This window comes from Calidris pugnax, unplaced genomic scaffold (genome assembly GCF_001431845.1).
Source record: "Calidris pugnax isolate Ruff unplaced genomic scaffold, ASM143184v1 scaffold188, whole genome shotgun sequence".
In the NCBI taxonomy this organism is placed as follows: Eukaryota; Metazoa; Chordata; class Aves; order Charadriiformes; family Scolopacidae; genus Calidris; species Calidris pugnax.
Window position 1 is genome coordinate 15,657,801 of NW_015091257.1, and position 21,255 is coordinate 15,679,055.

The 21,255-nt window shown below is 40.5% G+C and overlaps 1 protein-coding gene across 1 annotated transcript in view; it reads left to right on the forward strand.

Annotated features, from left to right (window-relative positions):
* The window catches only part of CNKSR2 (connector enhancer of kinase suppressor of Ras 2), a 183,876-nt gene that overhangs the window by 142,240 nt on the left and 20,381 nt on the right, over nucleotides 1–21,255 (forward strand). The window contains exon 20 of the mRNA XM_014960185.1: nucleotides 250–796. Coding sequence (XP_014815671.1) covers nucleotides 250–796 — 547 coding nt within the window. The remainder of the gene's footprint in view (nucleotides 1–249; nucleotides 797–21,255) is intronic.

The window sequence follows — 21,255 nt, forward strand, 5'->3', positions numbered from 1 at the left end:
CCTGGCTGTGTTTAAGGGACGTTTAGATGCGGTACTGAGGGATATGGTGTAGGGGAGGACTATGTAGAGTAGGGTAGATGGTTGGACTCGATGATCCCAAGGGTCTCTTCCAACCTCAATGATTCTATGAAAGTGTGTGCCTTCTTTACTAAACTGGGTGCCATCGCTGACAGTGAGAAGTACGTGACGGTTGCTAGCAGTAGGTCTGTCTCCATTGATCTGAAGATTCCTCTGTTGCTGCCGTTGCAGATGAGCTGCACCAGCCCTTACGTGGAGCCGAAACACAGCCGGCTCTCGTCCACGGAGACCTCCCAGTCGCAGTCGTCGCACGAGGAGTTTCGCCCGGAGGCGGCGGGGAGCGCCACCGACTCGCCGGTGCGCAAGACGGCGAGCCAGCGGCGCTCCTGGCAGGACCTCATAGAGACGCCGCTGACGAGCTCAGGACTCCACTACCTGCAGACACTGCCCCTGGAGGACTCCGTGTTCTCCGAGGCGGCCGTGGTCTCCCCCGAGCACCGGCGGCAGTCAACCTTGCCCACCCAGAAGTGCCACCTGCAAGACCACTACGGCCCCTTCCCCCTGGTGGAGGGCGAGCGGATGCAAGTGCTGAATGGGAACGGGGGAAAGCCCCGAAGTTTCACTCTGCCTCGGGATAGTGGCTTCAACCACTGCTGCCAGAGCCTCTCCGTCGGTGCCGCCGATCACCACGAAGAAGCGCAGCAGAAGGAGGTGGAGGAGGAGGAGGAGGAGGAGGAAGAGGAAGGCAAAGCAGCAGAAGAAAACCAGGAAGATAAAAGTAAGTATGGGATATTTCTGTGGCTTTTCAAGAGTCCTGTTTGTGTAACATAGAGGTTGTTTTTCCTTTTTCCTGTCAAAAAACCCCAACAGTCTTTCAGCATCCCCCATGTTTTTACCAGGTCCCCTTGTGTCACACACCTCTTTGATCTGCCTTATGTGTAAGGCTTAATAATCAGACAGAGTGATGCGTGACCTCTCACGATCACCAGACACTTCCCCGGAGGCTGGTCTCCAACCACCTCCTACTAGTAATTCTTAGTTATAAATGGATTTTGCTTCCATGCTTTCTTCACACTTCCTCTTGCATACTGTCCTCCTCCACAGACACATGTATGTCTCAGGACATACTTAGTAAGATTTCCAGCCATCTCCATCTGGGTTGTAAAAAACACTAAGTAAATCCTGGAGTGCAGGGTCAGGCTGTGATTGTGTAATATCCAGGTCACAAGACAGCCCTGAAGATGTAAGAAGTTGAAAAAGAGAGTGTATTTTCCCCAGTTCCTCACCTTGCAATTTATAGGAAGAGCAGTTCAAGAAACATTCCAAACAAACAAAAAAATTAACAGAGGAGAACTATGTGACCAGTGGAGCTTAAAAAAAAATCATAACGCTGAGTAACTGTCTCTTACATGGCACATTAACTCCATAGATATTAGCGCTACTTGTCAAAAATAATCCAAATAAACAGGGATTGGAGAAGGTCCCTGCTCCTCCTGAACATGTAAACACATTTCCGTGTCTGTTTCATGCTCTGTCCTTCACTGTCATTTATGGAGCTTTTCAGCATGTGTTGCTAGCAAAGTTGAGTTCACACCCAAGTTGTAGGGTCAATCACCAAAGCCTACATCCACGAACTGTGGGGTTATGCTGCAATTAAGTTACCTGCAGTGGAAGAAGGCAGGATGAGCCCTGAAGCTCTGAAAGCATGTGTGCTATCCATTCCTTCAAATTCTGTTTTTGCACTGCAGTAACAAAGTATAAAAATGGTAAAGAGATAGGAAAACATAACAAAAGTTTTGGATAATTAGCTACCTAAGTTAATTTTGTAAGGTTAACACCTTTGTTGAGCATTAAAATTCACATGGACGTTATTTAGTCTGCTTGGGCAGATCAACAGTTTTCCATAGCCCTTATGCTTTAATCAGTAGGTTATAAACATTTCAGATTCTTGCCTTTGAGAAAACAGTGATTTCTTTTGCAGATATTGAATTTGATGCCATTAAAAGTTAAAAAAGGCACGATTTCAGTTGCATTCATGCATGACACTTTCCAAAAAACCCATACATTTATTAGGGTAATATTAGACTCTTACTGACTGTGAAATGAAGCTGTCTCATTAACAGGGTTAAATTTCATCAACGATGCAGAGTGTTTTATCTTATTTTTAGCCTTCAATTTTGGTTTTCAAATGGGTTTTTACTGATAGCAGTAAAAATATATTTTTTAAAAAATTCCTTGCAGTCAATGAAAAGGGTCAAGGAGACGTCCCACTGGAGTTCCTGTGCTGTTTGGGCATTACTCAGAGAGATTGTTGCAGGGCCTAAGGTGTTAGGTGTTTTAAATCTCAGCTTTAAGGCTTTTGGGTTCCTGGTTGTAACATTTCATAGTGTACAATGCTAACAAAGCACTAGTGCTTGGTTTAACCGGCCAGAACTTGGGCTCTTCTCCATTGTTCTATACCAATTTCAAAAAGGGAAAAAAAAGTTTAATTTTTGAAGTGGTCTCCCTGTATACACATACTTCTATTTTAGTTTGGGTTAGGAGGTTTTCTTGGTTGAAGCTTTAAGAGTCAATTGGTTTTGAGACATTAAAAACCAGCTAGACAAGTAAATTGCTCATGGTGAATTATTGACCGTGAAATTATAAAACCGGAAAGAAAATACTGTTTAGTCTGTTGAAGAGTTTAAGTGTTGAATTGCTTGTTGCTATGGCTGCAATGTTCTGTTTGCAATGCTGGCTTTTTCCAGTGCCCTTACCAGTAAAAGGCAGGAGGAATTTCATGCAAGTGATGTTCTTAAGTGCAAAATTGTAGTTTCTGAGCTGAGAGATTTGCTTGTAACTGCTGAGTCCGCTAGCAGGATGGGTGCCCTTGTGTGTGCTGCATCATTGCCCCTCTCGCCTCCATTGCTCTGGGAAAATGAAACGTTGCAAGTGGCTGGAGAAAGGAAATCCTCCCCCTTTTAGAAATGTTTTAACCTTGCCTTGAACCTTCCCTGACGTGGTATCAGACGAACCTTTTCAATGTATTTATTTGCCTTACACATTTGTGATCCTGACATAGTTCTGAGCTCTTGGGTGATTATATGTGTTCTTGTGTGTACATGTATGTGTTTTAATGCTTAATCATTACTATTGCTTTTTGTGCGGGACAGGGAATGTAGCTCCTTTGCAGTTGTTGCTGTATAAGTCAAATGTCATTGCCAAAAGTTTGTTTTCTCGGCTTTTTGTTTTCGCATTCCCACTTTTAAAACCTCCTGAGTTTAAATCAAATAGTAAAATGCAGTCCTGTTTCTTCCAACTTCTTTTGCAGAATTGTTTTCAAATAACCACACCACAAGTTAGGAGCTCCGTGCTTTTTTCAGATGATGTCCTCAACTGCTACAATTTAACATAATTCTGTTGACTTTCTACTAAAGCCAGACTGATTTGCAACGACTAGGAATCTGCTCTCTGCTAATCACTATTTTATGCCTTAAATAGATATTGCAAGATTTTACTGACACTGCAAATAGTTCTGTGTATCAGCTCTGCTGTAATGCCTAGCTATATGGTAAACTGAAAATATGGGTTGACCTTTCCTATGTTTATCCATTAAGATCTAACTTCGTTGTGTGTTCAGTTCCTTTTTTGTCTTGTTATTTCACGTTAACGTTGCACTGCTAATCTTTAGTGGATTGTTTTATTTCCCTAATTAAAATGACTTTTGTGTAAATCATTTGGATGTTGCATATCGACACCGTCCTGTTAATGGTCTTTTGCTTTGTAATTGAAGAGGATTTTCTTGTGGGATCTGTGTGTTTGTCCATGTGTTTGCTCCTGAGGCTGTGAAAATGGCAAACATTCAGACTTGTTCCACCAAGCATCCCTCTTGCTGCGTTGTTGAGAGGCGGCGTGCACAGGGCGAGCGGGTCACTGGCTGTGGCACCGTGCATTGGGTTTCAGTGGTTCAGTTTTGAAGGCCAAGTCAGGCCTTTTCAGGTTTGTCTTCTGCTCGTGGGAGGTAATAGGAGGAGACAGCTCTGCAGCATGGCACTGTCACCCCCTTCCCCTCCAGCCCCACCGCTGCTTGAGCTGTCTGCTGTGTTTTGACAGGTATCACCACTTAATGCCAAAGAACACTTCTAGGGTCTTCTTGGGACACTACTTCCGGGTTTTGTCCCACTTCATTTTTTGCTTTATATTTTGAAAGTATTTTTGATGGTGATGCCTTCATTTTCAAAGACTTCTTTGGTTTGTGGGAAAGTAGCAGGACTGACTAAGGGTTCAGCATTTAAGAGAAGCAGATACTAACTCTCTTCAGGGTGTAACTGGCTGTAGACCCCACCAACTTACCCTCAGAAAAACCTGCACCTTTTTTCTCCAATACTCCCTGAAAAGTTTTTGGGGAGCTGTCATGTCTGTGGGAGTCTCTGGTGCTGTCACCTGCCCAGATGGTGCTGGGGCAGGAGCTCCACTGCCAGCTCCACGCGCTGCAGGGCTGGCCAGAGCAGCATGGGCAGATCTTCCAGGGAACTCACACCCATGACCTGCAGCGGCACGCAAGGGGGCTTTCTGCTGTGCAGGCTCCATAAGATTTCTTCAGGAATAGGGATGGAAAAGCATTGACATCTGTGTTTGAGCTTGAAAAGGTATTTGGAGCAGGAAGAAATCGTTTAGACTGTCGTCCCACTGTTCAATCCCATTTCCTTCTGTGTCATTCCTCACCTCTTTATTCTCCAGTTTATGCAAATTTTCTGTCCTTTTCCTGCCCTCTAAGTACTGTTGTTCCTGCTGACTTGTTTTAGGACTTTTCTGTTGCTACTTCATCACCATAATTTTGGAGTATCTTCTGTATAGGATGGACAACTACCATGAGGTCTTAAATAGGTTTCAATAAATCAATGGCTGTCCTTTGGGGGCAATTGAAGGGTGGGGACCATTTATTTGCTGCATTGATTTCATTCCCTGGAGTGTTTGCAAGATGCAACAATCTTCCAGGTGTGACTTGTGTCACCTTGAAAAGATTTTGGAGTGTTTCTTAAGCCTGGGCACACTCATAGGCATTCCCTGGCATTTTGCTCCATCATCATAAGCCCTCATTCAGGTTTGCAATATCTCCCAGCATCCCATGTTCAGTCCCACACAGTCTAGTAAGTGCTGTCCCAAAGGAATACAATAGCCTCATGCTCCACTCTCTGAGACTTGGCCTTTCACCTTAAATCACTGCAGACACTTACCAAAGACTTGACTAGGAGCTGGTGCCTGCATTTTGCAGCTGAGAGAGATGTCCGGTCTCTGCAAAGGATTTCAGGAAAGCTCCCCTTGATGTCAGTGAGAGCTAGTCACTGAAAGAGGTATAAAATGTCTCCTTGTGCTGAGGTACCAAGCCTCAAACTTTTTTCTTTTTTTCCCAGTAAAAAAATTAGGAACCAGCAAAAGAGAATAAGAGAAACTGAGAGCATTTCTCCCATCCCACCAGCCAGTTGCAGAAATGAAATTCCAGGTGGCAGTGCTTTCACGAACAAGGACAGATGGATTTAAGGAGTCCTATAACTAGCAACAAGTAGAGTTTCACTCACTGTGCCCAAGAAGGTATATCCCTGGCAGCATTTGACTTCAAGGGGGAGTTTGCACTAGTAAAACATATACTGTGAATAAGATCAGGTGTTTAAAATTCTGAAATACAGGTACAGGGAGGCTTGGCTCTTTTTGATGAGAGGGACGTAATGTGCAATGCAAATGGTATCTCTCAGAAAGATCAATGTTTGCTCATTAAGCACTGTGTTATGAAGTGGTTTGCTATGTACCACTCCTAGGTTTTTCTTCTCTGCCTTTTGGATAGGGCATCTTTTCACTTTGGCAGGGTTTAAGCAGCAGGGAAATGTGGGAATCAAGATAAATGCATAAAGCCTGGATTGCGGGCACTGGACTTGATGGGGATGTGTAGCTGAAATTAATAGGGCGATTTGCTTTTCATTTTAGAGAGGATACCATTAGTGGTGTCCTGTCATCTGAGCACCTAGTTAGTTTTATCCACACCTCCCACCAGCCAGTCACAGAAGTGAAAGTCCAAGTAGCAGTGCTTTCACAAACAAGGACAGATGGGTTTAAGGAGTCCTATAACTAGCAACAAGTAGAGTTTCACTCACTGTGCCCAAGAAGGTATATCCCTGGCAGCATGTGACTTCAAGAAGGAGTTTGCACTAGTAAAACATATACTGTGAATAAGATCAGGTGTTTAAAATTCTGAAATACAGGTACAGGGAGGCTTGGCTCTTTTTGATGAGAGGGACGTAATGTGCAATGCAAATGGTATCTCTCAGAAAGATCAATGTTTGCTAATTAAGCACTGTGTTATGAAGAGGTTTGCTATGTACCACTCCTAGGTTTTTCTTCTCTGCCTTTTGGATAGGGCATCTTTTCACTTTGGCAAGGTTTAAGCAGCAGTGAAATGTGGGAATCAGGATAAATGCATAAAGCCTGGATTGCGGGCACTGGACTTGATGGGGATGTGTAGCTGAAATTAATAGGGCGATTTGCTTTTCATTTTAGAGAGGATACCATTAGTGGTGTCCTGTCATCTGACCATCTAGTTAGTTTTATCCACACCGAGAGGCAAGGGAGAGACCATTAAGACACAGTATCTTCCCCTCTGGGATTGTTCAGATTAGTAAAAGTGTGCATGCCTGGTAGTGTGCCTTAAATAAGCAGAACTATGCAAACTGACAGGTAATGTTTCACATTAGAAATGTTCCTTATGAGGCTGGCAAACAGCATGAAGGGCAGCACCCTCCGGGATGCTAAGGAGGATGTTATTCTAACTTACTACTTCCACTATCAGTCCTGTACAAACCGGAACATTTGCCAGGGTTGGGTTTCTTACTTTGCTCGATATCCTTCTGGGCAGTGCAGCCCGTGCATGCTCAGACACTGAAGTACACTAATGAAATGGCTACTTTTTCTGAGCTTTGTTTTCGTGATCTGTTTTTTCATTCCTAATTCCCCTTTGAGCCTTCCTGTAGCACCTGACTGGGCATTTGCACTCCTGCGAGCTGAGGACCATCAGAAGGACCATCAGTGTTTTGTGCCTTGTCTGCTGGGAGGCCTCCCTCCCTCCCTCCCTCGGAGGCAGCTTTGCTGTTAACTCAGAATAAACTTGCCTAAAAATACTTGAGGCTGGCAAACAGCATGAAGGGCAGCACCCTCCGGGATGCTAAGGAGGATGTTATTCTAACTTACTACTTCCACTATCAGTCCTGTACAAACCGGAACATTTGCCAGGGTTGGGTTTCTTACTTTGCTCGATATCCTTCTGGGCAGTGCAGCCCGTGCATGCTCAGACACTGAAGTACACTAATGAAATGGCTACTTTTTCTGAGCTTTGTTTTCGTGATCTGTTTTTTCATTCCTAATTCCCCTTTGAGCCTTCCTGTAGCACCTGACTGGGCATTTGCACTCCTGCGAGCTGAGGACCATCAGTGCTTTGTCTGCTGGGAGGCCTCCCTCCCTCCAAGGCAGCTTTGCTCTTAACTCAGAATAAACTTGCCTAAAAATACTGCCTAGTTATGTTCAACAACATGATCTCAGGCCTCTTGGTTTATAGTGTAAATGGCTAGCGTGCACTGCCTTGATACGGAGAGTTTATTTGCAAGGAAATTTTCATCAGGGGCTCGTGGTTTCAGGGAGGAAGGAACCATGGAGAAGCAGGAGAAGACAGTGGCTGCCATATCACCTGGTCTGCCTATCAATGCAAATGCTTTATGTGCAAAATGTCTGGTGGAATTATATATCTTCACATACTCTCTCTTATGTTTTTTTTTTTTAGTCATTGTCATTGAAGCCATTTAGTGCTTCATTTGTCTTAAGATCCGGTGAGATCCTATGAGAGCTATTATATTTGAAAATGAATGAGCAAGGGGACAGCATTGTTGATAATCTAGGTTATATGTCTTCGTTAAATTTTAAGATACATGTTTATCTGAATAGAAATCTCTGTAAGTTTCCAGAAGCAACTGGATATTTGGGAAAATTATCATCCCAAATAGGAGTTGCTTAATTATCTTCTAACTGCTACATATGTGTGTATGTTCAGCTGTGTATATAAAAGTGAGGTTTACACTATGTATTATATTTTTAAAAATATTGATATGAAGACTAACTTGGATAAACAAGTACTGGAGTAGGTATCTTTCTGAGCATGCACTTTACTTCAAAATTTAAACTTTATAAAATAAAGCTTTTCCAATTCTCATATGCAAAACAGACTCCATTATAGAAGTTGGTTTGTATTCTAAATGAAAATGATGAGATACAAAACCTCTGTATTCTGATTTTAAATTTCAGTTCTAAGGGAAGAAATTGCCTGCAGTGTTTGAAAGCCAAATATTGAATCATTTACTGAGTAGCAATTCAGAAAGCAGTATGGGCTGTCAACAAAAATAAAAGTAGTTTAATTTTGTGCCTGTTAGTGTTTTTACATATGAATGCATTTTACCCACAAATATGCTGTTGCCACATTTTAAATTTTAATTGATTTCCATTGCCCATGCTGCTAAAAATGCAAAGGAGAGGTGAATTCCTACTCCTATTTTGGTTTTAATAGCTTTGGGTGTCGTTGCCAACAAAGGTCATCTGCTTTTGCCTGAAATATATGCATTATATTATCTTTTTATGAGCAAAAGAAATGCACAAGAGAATTTCCTACATGGCCATTCTTATAAATTGCTTTTCTTGCAAAGCATCCTCAATTCTGTTACTAAGTTGGTGGCTGTCAATGGAGCCATCGTGTCAGAAGCACTTTTGGGTTAGGTGGTGGAGCAAGGAATCTGTGTATGTGGGAATATATTTCTGGGTTTTTTTCTGTGTTCTGCATTAATTCTCTTGCTAGGCGTTACGTAACCAATCTGGTTTGCCTTTAATTTTTCCATTTCTTCTAAGCAATCTCTGTCCCTGCTACTGCCCTGTCTTGAGTCTGGCAGCAGAGATGTTGTCCTTGGGAAAAGACAACTTGTAGGTGGCAAACCGCTTCACAAGTCATACAAGGAAGACAGTCCAAGCCCCTTAGGGCTCTTTGCTTACCTTACTGAAAGATACGTGATTGCTTCCCAGGTGGTTGGCCTGATATGTCTCAACAGCAATATAAACAAGCCTTTTTTGTGCTTGCCCTCTCAATTCCAAATGTGCTTTCATTCTGAAGCATAATATAGTCACATTTCTTAAACGAGGGTATATGGCTTTTTTAAATTATTCTGCCTACCAAAAGGAAAGTCAGACTTTTTTTTTTTTATTAACATATAGTTTACCATTAAGAAGACAGGTTTTCTGTCCCAAAATTTATACACATATTCGTTTTGATTTCAAATATCAAAAACGTACATGGTTTTTAGTCATTTACATAAATTTTCTCACTGAAACTTATATTAAATACACTCTCATATTTCACCACTGCACAATACATGAGGATGCCATTTTTCACTGGGGTTTTTTGCAGAACTGGGATAATTTCTCTTTGAGGTGCAGCAGGGATTTAGCCTAATCTAAAAGTTCTAAATGCAAAGGAAACAGACACCTACAACAAAAAAAGTTAACCAGCTATTGTGTGCATGATAATGTTCTTTCAAAATATATACTTTTAAATTTTTTTGCTTTTTTCAAAATAAAAAAAAAAAACCCAATCCTTTCTATAATTAATTATAATTAAATCAGAAGAATATGACATGGTACCAGTAGGACTGGGAGAATAAGGAGGACTAAAAGCTTTTGAAATTGTACTTATTGCATCTCCAGGTGGTACCATCTGCTGTCTGTGGCTCTCAAGTCCTTTAACACAACTGTTAAAACATATGCAGGGATGAACTTGAGTGCTTGGAAGGATATGGGAGGGATATAGTTTAATTAAGCTACTACCATACTGAACTTCTGTAGCGTCACCATGTAAACATGCATTCTTGTTTAATTACCGTCCATTGTGGGAAGCAGGGTGAGATATTAAAGCCCTCAGTGTGAACAGTCAGCATCCTGGTAGAATGTTTTATGTTGGACAGGAGACTCTAGAAAAGTCAAATTTCTTACAAAGCAGTTTTGTGTGGTTTAGCCTATTTTTAAAAAAAGAAGTACTTGGAGTTCTTGGATTTAAGATGAAGATTGTCATGGAGGCCTATGAAATAAATGTTGCAGGACAGTTTTCTGTGAATTTTCCTAGTGCCCCAGCCTGGCCTTTGGCTGTCTTTCCTTTGGCAACTTTTCCTTTTCCTTTCCTCCTGACTTTCCTTTTCCACCAGCTGCTGCCCCAGAGGGTCATAGATCTCATGTAGGTTGTGTGTCTAAGCTGCCAGCCCTGTGCAACTTCCTTAGATACTTTGGAAGCTAAAATGGCATTAGATGCTTTTGTTTTGCTATTTTAATCTCCTTACTTGTTTCCTAAACCATTCCACTGCAGGAAGGCAGAATATGTAGGCTTAAATCTTGGCCCTTCTGAATGCTAAAAATGTGCTGTGCACATTTTGGAGCTGGTGAGCTGGAAGTGAATTCAAAGGTTGTCCAGTGCAGTTCTGCCCTACAATCTTGAGCGTACCGAATCTGTCCTTAAACACCCCCAGTGGTGGGTATTCCTTATTCCCTCCAGACAGTGCTTTTCTTCTTTCTGTATTAGAAAGAATTATTTTTTTTTTCCTCCTAATGGATATTGAATCGTTTCCTCTGCAATTTAAGCCTAGCATTTCCTTTCCATTATGGCATAGGAAACAAAACTCCTCCATTACAACAGCTCTTTTTCAAGCTGAAAGGTTGTTATGAAGGTTGATTTGGTTTTTCTAGGCTTCTGACCCCTCTTGGTGAGCTTCCCTGGGTTTTCCAGCTGCCATCCATCTCTTCTGAGATGGCAAGGTCCAAGCTGGGTGCAGTGCCCCTGGCTGAGACTGGGAAGATGGCTTCGCCCTGGGCATTTTATGCACTGTACTGGGATAAGTATCTGTTTTGCAACCATACTGTACTTCACATTTCAGTCTGTGCTGTCCAGATGCTTTTCTGCTTAATGGTTCTTTTTCTAATCATAGTTGAGCTGATTATTCCTGCCCCTCTCACATATCCACTCTAAGCAGCTCATGTTAACAAAAACCTCAGGTGATTTAAAATGTCTTAATTAATTGGGCTAAAACCAACCAACCAACAAACAAATATGACATTTTGTAAAACTAACAGCCTGACTAGACAAAAAAAAAAAAAAATTAAAAAAGAAGCCTTACATCTTAACCTGATGTTTGCCAAGCTCTGTTTCTGGTAGCGTAGCATCTACATATGGTTGTATGAAACATGGCAGGGATTTCATCCCTCCAAGCCATTTTGATTTCTGAGACTGTCCTCCAGCAGTTTAGGAGGTGTTTCCTCCCACTTTTGTGCTTGTGGATTTTAATAGGTTTATTCTCTCCCACCATCCTGCTCATTAGTGTAGTTTGGGACTGTTTCTGGACCCAGGGCAGCCTCAGGAGAACCTCACATAGTGCAGCCTTCCCCGTTAAGAGCGAGCCTCTGGTGTCTCCTCCTGGCCTTTAGCTATCAGAGGACACCTTGGATATCAGAGGTGGGTAATGTTCCCACTCCTAGGACCTGAACTTCTAGAAGGAAAAGATTGTGTTGTGTCTCACATCCCTTCTGCATCTAAATAACAAAGGAAGATGGTACCTGGAGATAGGTGGGAAACTGAAGACTCATCCTTCTGTCACTTGTGATTTCATCAGTCCCTTTGTAAGCTCTTCTGTTGTCTTCCAATATCAGCATTGCCCATTCTTATGAAACAAAGTGATAATACAGTACTTTATTAAAAAAAAAAAAAAAAAAGCTCTGTAAACAGGCAATTTTGCAAGGATCTTAGTTCTCAATAATAATAAAAAATAGGTTTCTAGCCTTGTTTTTTAAATACTGCGGTTCAAAACCTAGAATATAAATATTGTTTGTCTCCTTTTGTGGCCCAAATTTGCAAATTTTGGATCTTGTTGATGATAGTTAACACTCCCACATCATTGTACCTAGTGTGGTGCTATTAAATAGTATGATTTCATGGACAAGAGTGAAGCAAGTTCTCTGCATGATCTTACTGTATTTACATGAAGAAAATGGGTTCATTTTAAGTAGGATGGTTGCTCTCTGGCTCCACATTTTGAATACTGCTGACACAAAACAATAGCAGCTAATTATTTCTTCTCTTCTGGATTCCAAAGGGATGAACTTAGGCCTTTAGGAATATAAAATACCACCACTGATTTGTTTAAAAGCATTTGAGTTTCTGTCGCCGTTAGAGAGTGAGGAGAGAGGCTGCCAAAAAACTTCGATTTAAAACCACTTTTCAGCCACTTTTTCAAATGTTGATTTAATCCTGTGAAGATTTACAGGCATCATGGAGGAGGTGAAAGTAAGGAAACCTCGCTTGGGAGATTTCTCCTGGTTGTAAATCCAGGGACGATGGACAAATATCAGGCAGCAGCACTGCAAGGCCTAGCTCCAGGGCATGGATGGGGAGGAAGTATACCGTCATGGCTTTACCCGGCAAGACTAATGAGAATAAGTAATAGAGTTTGACTGAGGACCATTGTGCATTCAGTTCTGGGTGAAATGAAACTCAGATTTTGAGTTCAGTGGTCTGGTGTGGGGGAGGCTCCTGGTGCAGCCCCCAGCTGGGCTTGGTGATGCCAGACATGTGTCAGTGGGCTCTTTGCAGCTGGTACAGCATTTCCTATACCTGCAAAGCGGTCACTATAGAATGCCTGAGAACTAGTGTATATGAGACCTAGAGAATTAGAGAGTTTCTTCCTATAGCAGAAATAGCAAAATCTGTTTTAGAATTCACGTAACAGTATTTTAATAGTCTCTACCTTTGGCACTAAAGTGATATTTATACTGTACTAATGTGAACACTTGAAATCCAATATGAAAATCATACTTAAGCTGTAAAAAAGCTTGAAGCTGATTGTTCTGAGAATTCATCTGTTTCTTTCCTCCTTGCTAGAATATACCTTGTCATTTGTTTTCAACTTTTAATTAAGAAAATGAATTTTATTTTCAAGACTTTTTTTTTTTTTTAAATCAAGCTAAGTACATGCACATACATTTAAAGTATGACATATATATTTTCAACTTTAACGTAATGGCTTTAGGGACAACTAGACTAGCTGTTTTCTGTCTTTTCATGTGACGGAAGAGAGTATTTTTATTTATTTATTTCTGGCTGTGTAAAGAGCCTAGGAAAAATCCCATTTAAATTTTACACTCCCACTAATGTTCTCCAAGACTAAATTATTTTTTTTTGCATTTTTCTGCCACTGAGAACTATGCTTACCTTCTCCAGTGTTACTGTACGATCTTGGTATTTAATTTCATGTTTCCTAATGTAGCCTCAAAAATTTCATATGATTCTTATAGGGGTTAGGAATACTTATTAATCAATGAAGATAATTTAACCATGCCGTAATTTTTTTTACACCAACACATTGGAAATTTAAATCTCAGAATTCTGACAATGGTTTATGAAATGGTGAGATTGATGAATAAAAAATAAATTAAAAAAAAAGAATTTTAGACATCAGTGCACTATGCATTAATAAATCAATAGTTTCTAAGTTTTCTGCTTACTTTGCATTTTAACCTTCCACAGTTGAATTCACAAGTTCTGCCTGCAGATATGGCCACCTTACAGTGGCTATCATGAATCTTAGACCATGAACAGACTATTCTTGCATCTGTGCAAACTCTAAGAAGTTTAGAAATTTAATTCTCTGAACCTCCTGCACAGTCTATAAAATATGTGTAAAATGTCTCCATAGTAAAAGAAGAGGAAAAGAGGTGTACTAGTTTTCCTGGGAATACTTGTTTAAAGGATGGATGAAATTTTTGGGTCAATTAATTTTGAACTATTGGTAGAAGGTGGAAGGAAGTTTCAGGGTTTTCATAAAGTGAAAAAAATTATTGCCTTGGAGACTTACAATTTGGAAATTATTTCTACAGTTAATTAAACTCAAAAATGTCAGCCACCTTCTTCTTGCTCTCCTCTATCCCAACAGGTCAATTTCCTAAGCTTGTACTTGTTGTGGCTAAACAAGATTATGGGATTTACAGTGAGAGTACAAAAGTCACTTGAAGTGCAAATTAGGCCCTTCAGTCAGTTTTTAAAGTAGGGTTTGGGTCCTTGATGAATTTCATTATTCCTGAACTTTAGGGGAGGTTGAACGTGGGAGAGCAAGGGTATGGTCAGATGGCCCTGAGCAGCCAGCACTGTCTCTTGAAGGCCTGTGACACCTCTAGTCTTTGGGTTTCTACTCAGAGTAAAGCAGGAGTGGAGGGGTGAGATTTTATATTCCACCTGTGTTTGGCTCTTCTGCCACAGCTGCCAGCAGATTGTGTGCATTTCTGAGCATGGCTGCTTCCTGGGATGTTGGGGAGTAGGAGGCTACTGAGAATAAACCAATGAACAAAGAAAGGAAAGCAGACCCCACCAAGGTGGTGTAGGCTTAATTTACCTGTGTAAAAAGAAAGGAAAGGCTTTCTACAACCTATGATTTGTTGTGCTTGTAGGGAACAGGAAACGTCAGGGTAGCTGGGGAAGAGATGACAACATCTAGTGGGGTGAGATGGAAGCAAAAGGCAAAAGACTAGAAACAGGACATACATCTATAATTTGAGGATAAGATATGGAAGAAGTTTCTTTGAGTTGTGATTGGTTTTTTCCCATGGTCCTTATTGCTCTGTGCAAAAATTGAGTGTGATGGTGTTATAAATCTTCCCCTCAGTCAGGAAAACTGTTTCAAAAGCATTTTGTCTTGATTTTGACACATTTCTCTTACAGGATAACCTACAGTAAGTGCAGCCATGCTGTCTTTGACTTTTTTTGACAGAATTACTCAATTTAGCATGCTGCACAGGTGAGCCAAGTGGACATATTTTATGCTGGGGCTATGTTCTGGCAGACCATACCAGCGCACAGAAACATTTCCTCAGCCCAAGTTGTCCTCCAAGGAGGGCGTATCTGGCATAACCTCATGACTATGTTGGAAACCCTGTAATATTTCTGTCCATAATTAGCTAAGGTGGCAGTTATTTTTGACAAATAAAATCTTCTCATAGTGTCCCCTTAGCTCATGTCTTCCAAAAGTATTAGCAGAGGCCTCTGGTGAGACTTTTTCTTCAGATGACTTACTCATTTGTACCATACTGAAATGGAGTAGATATTTTAAAAGACGTAGTTATGAGCCTGCTTCTTTATTTTGTCCTTGTATGTTTTGCATTTCTTCAGTCTGCTGTTGCTCATCTTTAGTAGTTGCCATAGCTAGCACTGTTATTAATGACCAAAAGTATACAGCCAGATCTTTCTCTCTGTTCCTCCTGGGTTTTATTAAAGTCTGTCTCCTCCTTCCAAGGCAAATATAATGGTTGTAGTAGTTCCAGGCTGAGCAGGGGAGTTTGCTGTATGCACTTAATTGTGTAACTGTGAATTTCCAGTTCTGAAATCCCCCCAAGGTTCCTGCACACATCTGCTAAGGGGTTGTTTTAAAAACCTTCAGCTTAAGCTGACCATGGGTTTGCTGCATTTCATAGTTCACAGAGAAGTGTGTAAATCATGGTCACCAACTTTTTTTTCACCATCGGCAGTTGTGCTCATACTGTGCCTATTGCACCATAATGTAACCAGAACAGATAAAATCTTTCTTGTTCCTACGTTCTCATGTACTTTTTCATAGAAAACTTAAATTGAGAAAGTTCTTATTTTTCCACAGAGTTGTTGACTAGATGGATCATATAACATATACTGAACTTTGTGGTTACTCTGTAACCACAGTAAAGTCTTTATTATATCCAATAAAAGCAAGGACACTATAAAAGGTAGAATGATCTCTGTGTGTTTTGAAGTTATTTTCCTTGTGTCTCTTTTCCAGAAGCAATCTTGTTTTCTGCACTTCTTTTACACTAGTTGTGAAAGCAATGACATAAATCAAAGATAAATTTATAGCCTAATTCTGTGTCATTGCACCAGGATAATTTCTCCAGAACCTCTCCACCTGTATTTCTGGAATAAAAAACATTGAGGAAGATGAACATAAATTCAAGCCACTGCAAATTATAAAAGCATCAGTGACAAGTCAAATGTTGTAAAGCCTCTTTGGAATATCCCGTTGTACTGGTAGCAAGTCCTGATGTTATACAGGAAAATTAGTGAGCTTATTGACATCAGACATGCAGCTTCTTTAAGAGGGATGTTTACTTTATTCTGAAAGAACAAATCCTTGCAAAATTAAAAAGTCACTAAGCTTGTTGTTTTTACTATTTCGTCTTGCAGTCTAATGTTTCCAGTCTGCACAGCAGATGTGGGATTCGTAAAAATTGTCCAAAATGTTGGTTTGTGTGGTTCTGTATCAGATCCCAGACTGTGAGCATTAAAAAGACACCCAAACCTGCAAGTGATTGCTCTGAAGAGCATTGAGCCCCAAGTTCTATCTAACCCAGTTAGCTTGCCTTAACCTAAAAATATATTTCTAGGGAAGAGTTAAGAGTGTCTTGCTTGTAGCACTTGATGGATCATTCTTCCACAAAATAGTTTTACCGATTTTTGAAATCAGGGGTAGTTTTCACTGTACAATGTGGCAACGAGAGGTGTACATTTTAACTCCATGCTGGAGAGAAAAGCATCTCTTTTGGTTAGTTTTGAGCCTGCCACCCAAACTTTCAGATATTCCTGTTACTGGAAGAGGCACTTTCTGTGCAAGCTTCTTAAGTAGAGATAATTATTCTCATAAAAAATAATAGTTAAATTCACCAGATGAAAATATATGCTTTCGGTATCTACCAGGTGCAAAACATTTTATCATTATTTCTTCATTTTATACTCCCAAGTATCTGCAAATTCACTGTAGCAAAACAAGAAGCTCACTGCTGTATTGGTCTGGTGGGCTAACACTGTAGACACCCAAAAAAGCATCTGAATCATTGTTTTAAAACAGGAAAGGTGATGTCTGCCTTATTTTTATGGAAACCAAATTAATTAGAAGCAAGTTTTCTTAAAGTAGTTTCTTTATATGCTAGTTTTGTGCAATGTATTTCAGTTTGATGGTCTGAGGGAGGGGTTTCAGGTCTGATGATAGAATTTGTATTCCTAAGTATGGTCCTCCCCAAGCCTGGAAGAGACCTGACTAAATGAAAAATAGAGTTGGAGCAGAACCACGAGTTGTCTGGGAACAGTCAACGGAAGTTGGATTAGCAGATGAAACACATGCTAGTAGTACCTGAGGAGAGAGAAGGGGATACCTTTGTTACATGTTGCAGAGGCAGCCAGGGGGAGTTCTTGACATTTCACTTAATGGCATCAGCAGATGAGTAATAATACAGTCTATATTTTGTGTGTGTGCTTGTCCAGTAAGTTCCCACTTTGATTTAAAAATTCTCAACATGAGCATAATAGTAATCATCATTATCTTCCCTCCCAGCTTTCCCTGACTGGGTAGGTTTTCACACCATTCACGTTGAACATTTTAGCAAAAGCTGCTCAACACCCTCAGTAGAATGCGGCATAAAGAGGAAGATGGCATTTTCGCTCAGTCTGCTCATTTTACCTTAACCATGCAGTCTGATATCAATAACTTCATGTTTATGTCATCTGTCTCATTGACAGACTTGGATAAGAGATCCTTGGCCAGGGTGGAAAGTTGCTGCAGTTGTCAGCAGCTGTGGCAGGAACAGCATCTCAGATCTCTGCCCTTGGACGTAGGCAGGCAGCGAGGAGATGACAGTCTAGCCAATATGTTATTTAGTCATGCAAGTGATTGTGTCAGTGTATTAGTATTTTTGTTGTCAGCATGGAAGGCACCATCAGGAAAAGCAATTGTTATTTGATCATAGGCTATTAAAGTGTTCTTTATCTAAAGTGGTTTCTACCCGTTGAGGTTAAAAACTTGTTTGTGTAGTTATAAGTAATGCCATACATTTCTGTTCGCTTTTAAAGTCCCAAATGAGCTAATGTATAAAAATTCCCAGAAATATGCTGCTGATAAAGATGATAGAGAATAGTCTGTTATGATAATTGGATCAATTCTCCTTAAATATGCCTTATTATAAATTTTGTTGATAGAAATGCGAAAAGTTCAAGTTTTCAAGATTAAATTCCAAAGGAACGTAAGTCCAAAGGAAATATATTTCCCATTTTTGTGCCCCATTTCAACAAACAAACTGGATCTACAGTTCCTGCTTCATGGTCAGGAAATAAAGACATGTCTTTTTTAAGCAGGTCTCAGTATAAACCATGCAGGAGGTTTGGTAGATTAAATTGAGCTTTATATGCCATTACAGTCATAGCCTGGCTAATTTTACCTTACAACAATACTAAGAACTGGATATTGAAAGCAACCTCACCATTAGATGTACTTGTCTTCTGAGTGTAACATGGACTTCTCTTGGGTGGTGCTTGTCACGTAGACATATGTAACTTAGTTTCAGTGTAACCCAGCAATTAGAGTGCTAATATGTAACATTTGAACAACATTTTCAGAATTCATAAATTGCCCAGTAGGATGCTGAAGTCCTTTTTTACATCTTGCACCCTCTGAACATATATAAAACTATAAGAAATTCAGCCAGCTTCTTTTTTTTTCCTCACCATGGTTATTCAACTGTGTGCCTTTTTTTTCCCCTTTAAAAGAATGAAGGGTGTTTTTCTTTTTGTACCAGTAACAATAGATTTTTTTCAGATTTCCAGTCTCTCTGTTTATGTCCCAAATTAGAGGGACTCCTGTGTCTTGGAGCAACTCTTGTATTAGTTTACAATGGTTACAAAACAAACTACTCTAGAAAAATAACTGGATTTCTGACAGAGACACAAGACAAAATTGCTTCATCTTGGAGTTATGGACTGTCACTTCAGTAAGATCCCTGTAAGGAACTAAAGGACATAATTTTACAGATATTAGAGAGACACCTATGCAGCACAATAACAGCCATGAGTTATATCTAATATGGAGGGGCATAATATAGGCAGAATTAGTAAGAATATAATATAGTAATGTAGTAAGAATTAGTAATTTGATGGTTTGACATGCTACATTAAAAAACAAACAAACAAACAAACAAAAAACAGAACACAAAAGCCACACACACCAGAGAGCTACCAAAACTGCGGTCTGTATGAGTGGGTGCACTCCTTCATTAGACGTTTAGTTACTGGTACTGGTATCATTCTGTTTTTTCAAGCAAGCTGGAAGTTTGTCGCTTAATAAAACCTCCATAAACGAATAGCAAATAATATATGGGCTCTAGTGGCATTGGCAAAAAGCTTCTTGTCGTTTAGGGAAGCAGTGTTCATGAAGCAAATGCATATTCCTTATGTAAACTTCTTGCTTGACATTTCCGTGTGAAGCTTTACTTTAGCAGAAGGTAGCGCAGAAAGAAGGGTTAGAAAGGCTTGAGAGGTCTGTCTCCGTGGACTTCGAAGTCCATGGCTGTTTTTATCGGATGTGGCTTCCACGAAGCAGTAAGAGTGCTTTGGATGAAGGTGGTTGCAGCACGCACCGCCAGTGAGGTGTCTGCATTTATGCCTTGGGACAGAGCAGTGTCAGGCATCACAGCTGTAAGCCACAGCAAGAGTCTGGAGAAAAGCACAATGACTTTATTGGGCTTGAAAGGTCTCCCCTGCACATGAGGTGTGCTAGATATGATTCAGTGTCCACGCGCACAGCTTAAGACAGGATCATAGAGAGGATAATATTCTGTGTACTAATAGATATGTCAGTGGTGTGGTGCTGGACAGTGTAGGACAACTTTATGAATTTTGAGTTGTCCAGGCGCTTTTCATTGTAACTCTAGTGGGGATTTTGCTTACTTTGTTGTTTGGGGTTTTTTATTTAGTTCTTTAGTACTGAGTAAGTAGAGGGTTATTTAGCAATGACTGTAGTATATGAAACACATATTGGGGGAGCTGGGATACATTTGCATGGGTAGAAATACTCTAGTAAGTGAGAGGAAGAATCCCTGCAGATCAGAGCCCTGTAATTTCCTCACCTTGTTCTTCTCACGGGGCTAACTGCAGCACTCGTGCAGGAGCAGACACTGGAGGTTATACGTGGTCTGACACAACCACCTGTCCTCCCCGTCCCCATTCCTCATTGTGGTGCTTTCTCATACAACATCTGTGCTTTTGGTGTTCCTTTGTTGTCACTTTTAGCTCAGTTAAGGACATAAGGGATGCTAAAGCATGTGCTGTAGCATTGGGAAAACTGGCACTTGGCGTTTGTAGATGGCATATTTCTGTCTTAGCATTGTTTGATGCGCTGCCCTTTACTGCAGTAACTCAGACTCCAGAGGAGAACTGAGTGACTCCAGCTACTGCTTCCACATCTAACTGGCTTCTTGCAAGACAACTTGCTGAGATGCTGCTTTGGAGTATAGTGTCTCTATCTGCACTGGATATGTCATCGAAGCCCTCTTTCCTTAGGCAATCTCATTGCCAGGCTCTATACCAGCTCCTTTTCATCTCTGTGTGGCATCTGTCTGAGACCTGAGCAGTCCTGAAGATGGTAGGAGCTTCCCACCACTGAGCAATAGACAGTCTGTAGATCTGCCAGCATTGCTCCCGAGGACTCCGTTTCAAATAGCATTGAGGCATTTCCCTATGAGGCATTTCCCCAGTTAGGAGGGAGGTGGATCTGCCATTGGACTTATGACAGAAAGAGCCAGGTAGCAGCTTGTGGCACACGGGGAGGGATTTCTTTTCTCCCGTGTTGGCATTCTTTCTTGTTTAGAGCCTGATTACTCATGCATAGTATTTACCTTCAGGGGAACATACATAACTAGACAGGCTTCATTATTAGACTAGATAATAGGTAAGAGCTTCTAGTCAAAGTTCTTCTGTATCTCTCGTGAATATATAGACAGACGTAGACATATGTACACAAAATAGGATACAAATGAAGGAAAGGATAAAGATTCAAAAGGCGTTTACAGTTTTACTGATTGTTACTATAGATAGTAAATCTGAAATTTCCTCTTCTAGAACTTATGTACCCATTTCAAAAGTAAGTGTATTAACCTGCTATTATTCTACCTACCCCTTCTCTGAAAAGCGAATTTACCATAAACATGCCATCTAGTAATCAAACATCTTGTAGTCTATTTAGGCAAAATATATAATGTGAACATTCATAAGAAAGTGTACTCTCAACTGGCAGTGAAAAAATGTTATGCATTTTATTAAAAAAACTCATCAAAGTGAAAGCCCTAACTTAAATTACT